Source organism: Talpa occidentalis, unplaced genomic scaffold (genome assembly GCF_014898055.3).
Source record: "Talpa occidentalis isolate TD23 unplaced genomic scaffold, MPIMG_talOcc4v2.1 talOcc4.8, whole genome shotgun sequence".
Classification (NCBI taxonomy): Eukaryota; Metazoa; Chordata; class Mammalia; order Eulipotyphla; family Talpidae; genus Talpa; species Talpa occidentalis.
Genome location: NW_023605194.1, coordinates 62,876,407 through 62,889,661, shown reverse-complemented (window position 1 = coordinate 62,889,661; position 13,255 = coordinate 62,876,407). Strand labels below are relative to the sequence as shown.

Here is a 13,255-nt window from a genome sequence, read left to right as displayed (position 1 = left end):
CTTTAAAGATGTTTTTGAGGTGTATGTCAAGTAGTGTTTTGCCTGTATTTCCTTCTATATATTTTATGGTTTCAGGTTTTATGTCTAGTTCTTTTTTTTTTTTTTTTAAAGATTTATTTTTATTTATACATACAAGCACTGGGTACAGTCAGAAGCGCGGGAGGGTGAGAGAATTCACCAGAGCCAGAGTGGGGAGCAGAGCAGGCAGAAGGACCGAAGTACACTGCTGAGGGGAGCAGCGGGCGGCAGGAGAGGTCTGTGCGCCATGTGGGACCCTCCTCCAGTGGCCAGGGAGCAGCCAGGGATCTAACCGGCGCTGCACAGGCCACGGGCAGCTTCACAACCCAGCGCTCAACCGCTGCGCCACCGGGGAGGCCCTTATGTCTAGTTCTTCAATCCATTTTGAGTTGGTTTTCATGCATGGTGTTAAGCAATAATCAAGCTTCATTCTTTTGCATGTAGGGACCCAGTTTTCCCAGCACCATTTATTGAACAAACTTTCTTTGCTCCATTGCATATTCTTTGCACCTTTGTCAAAGATTAGTTGACCGTAAATCTGTGGGTTTATTTCTAGATTTTCTATTTGGTTGCATTGGTCCCGTGTGTCTGTTCTTGTTCCAGTACCATGCACTTTTGATTATTATGGCTTTGTAATATAGTTTGAAGTCTGGGAGTGATACCTCTATCCCCCCCCCCTTTTTTTTTCCAGGAGAACTTTGGCTATTTGGGTTTTTGGTGGCTCCATATGAATTTCATCAAAAATATGGAACACTTCATGAATTTGCTTGTCATCCTTGCTCAGGGGCCATGCTAATCTTCTCTGTATCGTTCCAATTTTAGTATATGTGCTGCCGAAGTGAGCACTATTTCAACAATATTTTAAAAAGGAATTCTCCCATGTTTTCTTCTAGTCTCATTGTCCCCCACCTACCCCCCTTTTTTTAAGCATTTTTATCTTTGACCCACCTGGATTTATTTGATATAAGAAATGTCCTCCAGTTTTTAATGCCACTTTTATTCTTGAGACTACCAGAGAAATGCTGGACTGGGGCTTTGGGCAAGTCCTACTTTGGACTCCCTTGTTTGGGAGGAAAGGTGAATCACCTACATTTAATTGAATTCCTCTTTAATCTGAGTTTCTACTTTGAGTATGGCTTGCCACCTCTCAGTCTGGGTGGTTTTGTGGCTATAGTTCTTTTTTGTGGGAACTTAATTAAGACTATCTGCCACCTTTCTATCCATGGAGAAATTTCATGTTATTGAGTTCATGAACTTGAGTCCTTAAAACTTGAGGCAGTTAAAAGGTGATATTTCCAGACCCTGACTGCTCTTTTTTTTTTTTTTTTTTTTTAAAGATTTATTTACTAGGGTATAGGTCAGAGGTGTGGAGGGTGAGAGGACTCACTAGAGACAGTGGTGAGCAGAACAGGCAGACTGGAATGAAATACATGGATGAGGGAAGCCATGGGTGAGACAGGAGGGGTCTGCTGTGCCATGTGGGTTAACTCCCTGGCTGGGGTGGGGGGGGCGGGATCTGGGATTGAACTCCTGCCTACTGCCTACTGCTATGCTGCAGTGGCTGCAGATAGCTTCATAGTGCTGCGACTTAACCCCTTGTACCACCAGGGAGGCCCTGACTGCGCTTGATAGAACAAACAGAAAATACAACCAGCTTCCAAACCCTCTGCCGTCTAACAGGAGTGACCATAGCAACTGACTCAGAGGGACCAAGTGGCGAGAAGCCTCTGTACTGACTAAAGACAGGCTGAGCTCTGTGTGAAGTGTGTGTTCACAATGCCAATCTATATCCACGGCAACAAAAATACAAATGTATTTTTCATTTCCATATATAAACTCATATCCTAATGATAGAGACTGGGTATTCTTTTTGTATTCTTAGTGTGTGGCCCAGAGTAAACTGAGCAAACTTGTTAAATGCCTCATACCATGCTCATTCATTTATGAGTTGGTTATAATACTTTACAATTATATTTTTTTACTTTACTTTATTTTTTTACTTTTACTTTACAATTGTATTTTTTTTGGGATTGAAAAAATGCACAAGATTTGGCTGAACTTGAATTCTTATTTCCATTTTACATTTGTGTATTTGGAGTGGAATTTTATGACAGACCCAAGACAACCTAAAATAATACCTGCAAATAAGCCCAATTCAGTCTTTGCCTCACCCAACCCAAATCTCACCCTCTTGTTCTTGGGGCATGCACTGGGAGGTTTGTTCAACTTCATCTTGGAAATACTGAAATAATTCCACTTAAGAAAATGCATCCTGCAAAGTTCTGGGAGTACAGTGATTTGTGGAACCTTAGGTCTTTGCTCAATGCTATTTTTATGCCATGGTTCAATTGTCTGTCTTTATTTTTTTTCCCAGAACATTGACAGAGTTGTATTTGTTGGGAATTTTCTCAGAATCAATATGGTCTCCATGAAGCTGCTAGCATATGCTATGGATTTTTGGTCCAAAGGACAGCTGAAAGCTCTATTTTTGGAACATGAGGTAGGTTAAGCGCACATGGACTTAATTGTACAACTTAAAGTGTATTTTGGGTTGACTAACAGGAGCCAGTCTTTGTTTTTCCAGTTTTAATAATATAATTGTTATGTAACGTTGTATTATTTAAGTCACATAACAAAGTTACATGATGATTTGATTTGATATGTATGTATATATCATGAACTCATTACCATAAGTTTAGTTAACATCGATTGCCTCACATTGTTATAAAAGTTTTTTTTCCTAGTGACAAGAACTCTTAAGATCTATGCATTCAACAACTTTTGAATATATGAATGGTATTGTTAACTGCCTTTTTTGGTCTCTTCATTAATTGGTTTTCATTGACAGTGACCATTTTGAACTCTTCATTGGCTTAGGTCGTCTATCATTACATTCAATTACTACATTAACAATAAAGTTTTCGAAAACAAATGTGAGGGTAAACACAGCTGACTCCTGGCAAGTAAACGACTTAAGCTGATGAGAACAGAAGTGCTTGGGCTACTAAAAGGGTGTAATGACCTTGAGGGAGTGATGTGCTCTGGCATTAGCCAACCTGTCCGCAGAGGACATGAAGACATTGGTTCATTCTTTTTTTTTTTTTTTTTAAGATTTATTTATTTATGCATACAAGAACTGGGGCACAGGCCAGAGGTGCACAGGGGGTAAGAGGATTCGCCAGAGACAAAGTGGGGAGCAGAACAGGCAGATGGACTGGAAACACTGCTGAGGGGAGGAGCAGGCAAGACAGGAGAGGTCTGCTGCACCATGTGGGTAGCACCCTGGCTGGCCAGGAACAGGACTTGAGATTCTACAGAAATACAAATCAGCAGTTTCCTAGAGTGAGTAAGGGGCTTCCTTTCCTGCCCATCTCCCCTACATACCTTCTTTAAAATCAGTATGGTAAGAGCAACTATCCCAGAAAACACTTAATCCTTTGAGTATGTTGCAATAGGAAAAACATTGAGAGAAATAGTATTGATCTTATACATTTCAATCATAATGATTAACTACTGTGGCCCTGTTCTCATCTCCAAGATGAATTATTTATTTGAAGAGTTGCTGGTGCGTCGTAAGTTATTTACAGCTCTCTAAGTCTGTTTTCTTAAATATACAAAGCAGTGGGAACTTAAATACAAAAGGAATAGAAATTAATACTAAAGAAAGCCCAATTTTTAAAAAAGCTGGCTTAAGGCATGGAGTGACGTAACTTTTGGGTGAGGGGAATAGAGTCCCTGAATTTTCATTCTTCTTCCCCAGCCACAGAAGGACCCTTTTTATCTGTTTATTTATTGATGTTCAGCTTAGGGTTTTATTTTAAAAAGATAATTACAATGAAAATTGAAACCACACTGTTCTTATTTAGTTAGAGTTGCCATATTTAGTGATCAAAAAACCAGTGCACTTTTTTTATCTGGCATTTGTCTGTATTTTATCTGGCAACCCTAAGTTTAGATCCCCTTGAACTAATGCAGAAAACAAAGCCTGGAAGCCCTCAAGGACTAAAAGCCATCTACAAACTTACATGGGTAGTTAGTAGTAAGATAGGCAATAGGAGCCAACATTTTAGAGAAACTCTGGGTTAAAAAGCAGTGGCTGTATCAGTCCCTACAACCCCAGACCTCTGTGGTTGGTGCCTTTTGTTACTAAGCATCATCAATCACTCAGTGAAATGTTCCTGACTCCTCATAAGTCTCAAAATTCTGTACATTCTTAAATTCACTCTGACTTACACTGGTTTGCACTGGCTTACTGTGCATCGAATGATGTTGGGAGGTGCTCAAGGCCACTCTCCTGCCCTGAGTGGGCATCTCTTAAGAGAGCTAGTCCAGGGGAGCAGCTGGCAGCACAGCCGCTTACTGACTGGGCATCTTGGGCAGTCTCTGCTTTAGCATCTGCACAATAGGATGTGTCTTGTAAAGTCATTGGGAAGACGAAGTGGGTCAACCCATGTAAAGAGCTTCGAACAATTTCCAACATATAATGAGACCCTGGTGAATGTTAGCAGATGGTAGCAGAGGCACATGGCGTCTGCACACATGGTGTCCTACTTCTGTTGAGTCAGGCAAACACCAAAGAAGTGGAGTCTTCCACTCTTTCAAAGCCAGGTTCTCTATAAATTTGTAAAGAAATTTGTGCCTTTATTTATTTATTTTTTTTTTAATAAAGAAATTTGTGCCTTTATTTATTTATTTTTTTTTTATAAAGAAATTTGTGCCTTTATTTATTTTTTTTTTTATAAAGAAATTTGTGCCTTTATTTTTTTTTATTTTTTTTTTTATAAAGAAATTTGTGCCTTTATTTTTTTTTTTTTATAAAGAAATTTGTGCCTTTATTTATTTTTTTTTTTTATAAAGAAATTTGTGCCTTTATTTTTTTTTTTTATAAAGAAATTTGTGCCTTTATTTTTTTTTTTTTATAAAGAAATTTGTGCCTTTATTTTTTTTTTTTTTTATAAAGAAATTTGTGCCTTTATTTTTTTTTTTTTATAAAGAAATTTGTGCCTTTATTTTTTTTTTTTATAAAGAAATTTGTGCCTTTATTTTTTTTTTTTTTTTATAAAGAAATTTGGGTTCTCTATAAATTTGTATTTTCTAGTAGCTTTCATATTAAGAGAAATAAGGATTTTTCTTTTTACAGTTGAGCACAGTGAAGTTTGGGCTGAGTTAGATGCCTTCCCAAAATCGACTGAGGAAAGCTTGACTTCTTCCCTGTGAGATACAACAACTTTGTAGTCAGACAGCTTTGGGGTGAACCTTGGCACAGATCATGTGACCCTAACCGGTCATTTACTTTCCATTTCTCATCTGTGAAGTGGGTGTAATAACAGGACTTTTGCCATGGCAATATTCAAATATCCAGCACTTGCATAGCATACACTACCTGCTAGACATTTTTCTAAGCACTTTAAGCACTTTATGTCAGTTAACTGAATATAGAAACAAGTGGATGCCCAATACATTTTTTTCTAAATCATTATTACTACAATACCATGTTTCATGGCAAAGATCAGGTTTTAACTTTCTGTTATTAGGGGGCAACATTCCTAGAATAATTGAAAATAGTGGGTTTTTGGCTAAGGTTCAGAGATAATGGGACATTTTCCTTTTGTTCTGGTAGGGTTATTTTGGAGCTGTTGGGGCACTGTTGGAACTATTCAAAATGAGTGATGACCAGTAGGGATGAGGTGTGCAGAAGATGGACCAGCCTTCTGTGAGGACAGAGAACTGAGAAGCGCTGCTGGAGTGGGTGAAAATGCTGTGGGATGGAAGTCAAGCCATTGTGGCAGATGAACCTGCTGGATTTGTAAATAATTTAAAAATCCTTCTAGTTGATCTTTTACTCTTGGGTTTTGAGCTTATGATACAAAATGGGGAATATAAGAGTTTTTTTTTTTCTGTAAACTGTATTTTTTAAAAAAAAAAATTTGTGCAACGTGGCCAAAACTTAACCAATTTTATGCATTAACTTTGAAAAGTTGTATGATTTTAAGAAGGACCTGAAATGTAAGTGCTGTTTATTTTTCTTCTGGGGTTTACTGATCAGTGTGGTAATTTTAACTTCATTTAGTAATCACTCTAGGAGATTTTACCTTTACTTATATATTTTCATGACGTTTCATGATTTGCTGTTGGTTTCAAATGAAACTACAAATCTGGCATGTTTTACTGTGAACACTATTTTGTTTTTTTTTGTTTACCTTTTTTGTTTTTTTCTGTTTGAATGTCTTATGGAAAAAGAGAATCCTTTCCTGTCTCTGTCCCTGGGATAATTCCTTTCCCCATAATATCTTTTTTAAAAGTAACTGTTCCTATTAATCAAGGTGCTGACCAACTCAATACATTGTTAAGTATGAGATCTAAAGCTCTCAAAGTGTCCTTGCAGAGAAAATTCTGAAATTGTCAATGAATTTAATGATCTGGCCAAAGTTGAAAATTATATGCAAATTTTGTCTTATCCCTTATGAACATACAGTTTTTGTTGGATTTATTTTATATTAAGTTACATTAAATTGAGGCGAACCACCCTCACCCATGCACAATGTATGAATAGTGGACATCCTTGTGCAGAACATTGGAACTTGTGGGGAAAAATCTCCTAGTAGATGGGCAGTTCACATTGGGAGATCTAGGAACGGTTACAGCTTGAGGGTTCAGGTAGAAATATCTGTGTATGTGTGTACATGTGTGTACCAAGGGGCTTTGTAACAAGGCATCTTAAAACATAATAAAGTTTTCTCATTTGGAATATTTTAAACTGTATTTCAATCCCAGTTTCTAAAACTACCCATAAATTATGATGCTGATCTATATATTTTTAGTTTGAAAAATATCAGTGGAACTGATGGGTAACTTTCAAGTGAGAGTCTTGTATAAATATTGAAACACATGAAGATCTCATGACTTAGAACTAATTAGTCTTGAATTGAGCATATTGTCGAAAGAGATTTTTAAAGGGCAGTGCAATTGCTCCATGATAAAACTTTCCTTCTCTGCCTTCTGAGCACCGTCTTTTAATTTCCATATCTTCATGTCTTGAAGAAATTGATGTTAATTGAAGTTTTCACTTGTCTGGTTGAAATAAAGCCTGTTTCTGTTGTGATGTTTTTAGTGTATATGTTATTTTAATTTTATAATCTCATGTTCACATTATCTGCTTATGTACCATACATAAAAGAATATGTGTTGTAATTTTGCTACTCTACACTTCATAATCTGAGGTTTTCATGTAAATGTGGCAAGATCCAAATCACTGTGTCTTCAATTGAAGATGTAGCCTTCTGTGGGGATGAAAACAATAGCTTTATTGTTCTTAAACAATTAACTCCTTATTGCCAAAATATCACTACCATATTTGGTAATTCCAAAGAGTTTCAAAGTTTGGGCATCACAGCTGCATTTTATCCACTTCCCACCTGGCTTAAAAAAATTCAAACAATGGAGATAATCTTAAAAATGAGAAGTGTAGAAATCTACATTTTATCTATGTCAGTGCCTTCTTTAGATTTCTTCTACCATTCCTACTGCCATCTGTCAGGGAATAGCACACCTTGTAGCATGGTACTATAAAAGAAATCAGGGCAAGTTAGTGTGACTATGTAATTTTTTAATATTCTGGTATCACTTTAACTCTTATTACAGATGTCTAAGACATTGGTTTAACTGAGAAAATAAATCATTCCATTATGCAAATGTCAGTTAAATGTTGACTGCAGAGAACCAGCTTTTTTTTTTTTTTTAAAGATGTATTTATTTATGCATACAAGAACTGAGGCACAAGCCAGAGGTGAAGGGATGAGAGGATTCACCAGAGACAGAGTGGGAAACAGAACAGGCAGACTGACTGAAACACACTGCTGAGGGGAGCAGTGCGCAAGAAAGGAGAGGTCTGCTGCTCCATGTGGGTAGCTCCCTGGCTGGGGATCGAACTCGTGCTGCAGTGGCTGTGGATAGATTCAAAGTGCTGCATCTTAACCCCTTACACCACCAGGGAGGCCCTCAGCCTTTTTTTTTTTTTTTTTTAATAATAAGGAATTTGTAGTATGAGAACTTTCCTGTTCACTTGAATTATGGAAACTTTCCTTTGCTTCAATATCAAGAAACTTGGCAAGACTAAAGAATTTTTATCTTGAACTGTCATTTGGTTCCAGAGTGTGGCTTTTCATTCTGAACTTCAGTTTGAATCCAGCTCAGCCATTTACTAGCTATGCAGGCAAGTTGCTAAGCCTTAGTTTCCTTACTCATAAAATGGGGCAAATAGTAGGGTTTTTTTTTTTTTTAAAGATTTATTTATTTATTTATACAAGCACTGGGTACAGTCAGAAGCGCAGGAGGGTGAGAGAATTCACCAGAGCCAGAGCAGGGAGCAGAGCAGGCAGAAGGACCGAAGTACACTGCTGAGGGGAGCAGCGGGTGGCAGGAGAGGTCTGCGTGCCATGTGGGACCCTCCTCCGGTGGCCGGGGAGCAGCCAGGAATCAAACCAGCACTGCAGAAGCTGCTGGCAGCTTCGCAACCCAGCGCTCAACCGCCGCGCCACCTGGGAGGCCCTAGTAGGGGTTTTTTGACTTTAATATTTAAAGAACTTAATAAACACAAGGGCTGACACATGTAACTGCTTCATTTATGCTTAAAAAAAAAAAAAAAGATGTTTTAAACCAATGCATTATTCCTAGCCTAGCTTTCTGGAATGTGGGGAACTCATCTTAGAACAGACACACTTGACAGATCTCCCTATGCTAGTACATGTTCCCACAACCCCACATATTTTGTTGTAAAGCTAGTAGTGTATTGACTACAGGGTACTGCCCCTACACACTGTGGGGGTATTAAGTAATTAGTCATTTGGAATTTTAAATAATACCTGTTCCCTAAAGATTCAGATAAAGGGATCGTGGAAACATTGTATTATTTAGCTTATGTAATGTATAGATTCAGAGTCCTTTGTAGGTTCTGTTGTTCTGGGTAATTTATACTTGGTACCAGTCAGTCATACAAGGATAGCTAAGAAGTTACTTTGTGCCAGGAAAGAGCTGAGGAGAATAAGAGTAGGATACAAACCCTCCTGTCCAGTGGGGAAAGGCGAAGTCTCACACCAACATACGAAATAAGGTGTCACAGGAGTCAATCATTCATTCACAAATACAGAAGTGATCAAAACTTCAAGAGCTTGCATTATAGAAGGGAAGGCAGATACTTCACTAAATATGTAAGGTTAGATCAATCCTAAAAGGAGAAAGTAAGGTAGGATGAAGGACTAGATAGAGGGAGGTAGTTCTATCTAGAAAAAATGAAAAGGGGAGAAGCTGCTCTGGTTAGAGTGGTCAAAGATAATTGCTCTTAGGAGGTGATGTCAGAGGTTGAATTAAGTTGGGAATGCAGCATGTATATATATACCTGGAACAAAAGTTTTCACTCCTTATGGGTGGGAATGGGTGTCTTGAGGAACTGAAGGAGGCTAGGGTATCTGAGTAAACAATGTTGGGGTACACAGTTTTAGGAGCAGCTGTGGGCCAGGTCCTATGGGGGGGCGTCTAAGTGAAGGTACAGGGGTACACTTGAAGTAGAAATGGCTCACTTCTGGAGGAGCGTCCTAGAAAAGCTTTGATAGAGTTTAAACCAATGAGTGGAGACTCTCAAGTGGGCCAGAAGGAGAGGGGTCCCCAAGCAGAGGGAGCAGAGGGAGCAGGGGAAGCAGAAGCATGGAGAGAAGAAACAGCCTGGTTTCTTCAGGGAGTTGGAAGTTGTTTGCTTCCCCTGGAGCCTGGTTAGTGAGAGAGAAACCAGACACTGGGAGAGAGGAAACTAGCCAGGTTGTGGAAGGACTCCTATTCTATGCTAAAGATTTGGTCTATTTTGTAGTCAGTGTGGAGCCATCAACAGTTTCAAGTAAAGTGAAACTATTATTAATCTGGCTTCAAAGTGATAATAGACCAAATATCCTGTTGAGGAAAATGAGTAAACCAGTTACTGTGCTTCTGAAAATTGTTATGTTTATTTCCCCTGTCGTGCCAAACCTCATGCAGGAGCTGCTTAGTGGGCTGTTTTTCTCTGTATCTAAGATGGTTTCATGAATTCTTGAGTGTTTTCCCACAGGGTAAAAACTAATAACTGCAACTACAATGATTCTATTCAACAAATAAGAATATTTTACCACCAGTGATCACCATAAACTCCATGATTTGTAAGAATTCTTTGTAGAGGACTTTTCCTTCCAGGGATTAGATGATGCCAAATTTGTGAGGGAGGTTTATTTATTCATAATTTCTTTTAGGTCTACCAGATGATCATTCACTCTATTTAATTTTGACCAAATTTGACACATGTGTTTGACACACAACACTTTTTGAATCTATGATATTGACACTGCACTTTTTTCTTCCAAGCCATAAGCACCTATTTCCACAGTGAACTTAATTATTGATTTCATTTTCTAAAAGGTATGTATTGAAGCCATGATGTCACCATTAATGTAGTCTTTTAAAGTCAACATTTCAAAGGTTACTTTACAAGAATTCATCACTTGCAATACAAAAAGAAAATTGGATTATAAGTCTTTGCTTCTTACTATATTCACTTTATCTTGTAAATACTAAACCTCCCAAACTAGAATTGATTGAGGACATTAATTTTAGTTAATGTCCCTAAACAATTCTCAACCAGTCTGCTGTGAGAATTCATCTTTTTAAACTTTAAGCATCTAAAAATATCATTTCAACATGTTTTACATGCACATAATTTAAAAAGTCAAATGACTCCATAACACTATACAAAATAGAAGCACCCATTTTTTTTTCTTTTTTTCACCACTTTGAGATTGCAGCTTTCTGCTAAAGGTAAGGTAATAGGGAAATTTTTTTGAGCACTGGCATGTCTAAAAATTTGAAAAAAATTTAATTCTATCCTCATGCCCAGTTGATAGTTTGACATGATAAAGATTTTAGATTAGATGATCTGTTTCTTGAGAATTCTGAAAATACAGCCAACCTTTAGTGTTGCTCTGAGAAAGTCTCATGCCATTCAGACTCATTATCTTTCTATGTCATTATTCCTCTCTCTTTAGTGGAAGTTTTTACAAACTTTTCAATTTCAGTTTCAGCTCCAACAGTTTTCAGCCTTGGACTTCATCACTCCCATCTCTACAAAGAGGAAAAAAAATCACTAACAAATTAAGAATACCTTTGATAGTATCATCAGATAACCAAACGTCTAAGGGAAGAATCAGTTAGCTTGACGATAAGTCAATAAAATCTTCTTAAACTGAAATTCAATGAGAAAAAGAATGACAAAGATAAAACAGAGTACCCAAGAACTGTGGGACAGTTTCAAAAAGTATAATACATACATAGTTAGAATATCAGTAGAAGAGAGAATGGAGCAAAAAAATATTTGAACTAATAATGGCTGAGAATTTTCCAAAATTAATGACAGATACCAAACCACAGAGCCATGAAGTTGGAGAACCCAAGTAGAATAACAAAAAACTCACACTGAGGCCTATCATATTCAAAATGCAGAAAATTAAAGACAAAATTTTTTTTGATTTTTTTTGATATTTATTTATTTATGCATACAAGAGCTGGGGTACAGGCCAGAGGTGTGTGTGGAGTGGGGTGAGATAATTCACCAGAGACAGAATGGGGAACAGAACAGGCAGATGGACTGAAATACACTGCTGAGGGGACCAGCGGGTGAGATAGGAGAGGTCCGGTGCGCGATGTGGGTAGCTCCCTGGCTGGGGATCGAACTCGTGCAGTAGTGGCTATGGGTAGCTTCATAGGTTGTGTCTTAACCCCTTGCACCACCAGGGAGGCCCTGAAATTTTTTTTTTAAATTGAGATAGCATTGGTTTACAACGTACTATATATTGCAAAGATACAGGATCACACCTTTTCAGACATTTGTTACCACACCATACCCAGCACCAGGGCACCCAATAGCCAGGGTTGGGGAAGCAGTTTACATATCAGGGATAAATGATAATAATTACATTATTTTTCAGAGACCATACCAATGAGAAGAAGATAGGTTAAAGATATACAAAGTTGACAGAAACTTCTCTAATTCATCAGTATTTACCTCAATGTTAGAAGGTGGAGCTTTCCAGATTCCATCTCCAGAGCTGGGGCTGATGAGAAATATGAGCAGAGCTAGGACTTAGCCAGGTAAACTGCTGGGGCTTTTTATTTGACAGTTAAGCCAAATGAGTGTGTTTTCATTGACATACTGGTTCCATGATGGGTTCCTTCAAATTATAAGTTCATATCCTTCATCTCTGAGGAATTTTCTTGTATTAATTCTTTGATAATTCCATCCCTTCTTTATCAGGAGTGACTAATGTTTGGATGTTGGACTTCCTGATCTACTACTCTAATTTTTTACATCCTTTTTATTCTATTTCCTACCCTTAATCTTTTGCTTTCTTTCAACTTTATCTTCTAGTTCTTTTGAGTAGTTATTATTTCTACTGTCATGCCTTAATTCCAAAAAACTCTTTATACTCAAGTTTTTTTTTATAGTTTATGTTTCATTACTCAGAAGAGAGATTGTCTTTTATATTTTCATCTCTGAATAATCTTTTTTCAAGGTGATTTTTTATGTTTTGGTCTCTGTATTTCATGTTTTGTCTCTGTATTTCTTTCTTTTTTTTTTTTTTTTAAAGATTTATTTATTTATACAAGAACCGGGGTACAGGCCAGATGTGCGGGAGGGTGAGAGGATTCACCAGAGTCAGCGGGAACAGAACAGGCAGACTGACGAAATACACTGCTGAGAGGAGCAGTGGGCGAGACAGGAGATGTCCGTTGGCCATATGGGATTCTTGCCAGTGGCCAGTTCCAATCTGCGCTGCAGAGGCTGCGGACAGCTTCACAGTGCAGCGCTCAACTGTCTGCGCCACCAAGGAGGCCCTGTTTTTTTTTTTTTTTTAAATATTTATTTATGCATACAAGAACTGGGGTACAGGCCAGAGTTGCCGGAGGTGAGAGGATTCACCAGAGATAGAATGGGGAACAGAACAGGCAGACTGACTGAAATACATTGCTGAGGGGAGCAATGGGAGAGACAGGAGAGGTCTGCTGCGCCATGTGGGTTTCTCCCTGGCTGGCCAGGGATTGAACTTGTGCTGCAGAGGCTGTGGATTGCTTCGTAGTGTGGTGCTTAACCTCTTGTGCCACCAGGGAGGCCCCTTATTTCATGTTTCTTTACATGTCTTGTGATTCTCATCTGTTCTCATACACA

At 38.1% G+C, this 13,255-nt stretch overlaps 1 protein-coding gene and 1 non-coding gene across 5 annotated transcripts in view; one reads left to right on the top strand and one right to left on the bottom strand.

Moving 5' to 3' along the window:
• Positions 1 to 7,120, top strand: part of PANK1 (pantothenate kinase 1) — a 67,350-nt gene extending 60,230 nt beyond the window's left edge. For all 4 annotated transcript variants that reach the window (XM_037497880.2, XM_054690764.1, XM_037497881.2 and 1 more), the window contains 2 exons: positions 2,393 to 2,518; positions 5,639 to 7,120. In XM_037497880.2, the coding sequence (XP_037353777.1) occupies positions 2,393 to 2,518; positions 5,639 to 5,698 (186 nt within the window). In that variant the 3' untranslated portion in view covers positions 5,699 to 7,120. The remainder of the gene's footprint in view (positions 1 to 2,392; positions 2,519 to 5,638) is intronic.
• Positions 758 to 864, bottom strand: LOC119235000 (U6 spliceosomal RNA). Its single transcript, XR_005122757.1, has one exon. It is a non-coding gene; the product is annotated as a U6 spliceosomal RNA (small nuclear RNA).
• Positions 7,121 to 13,255: the final 6,135 nt, after the last annotated feature.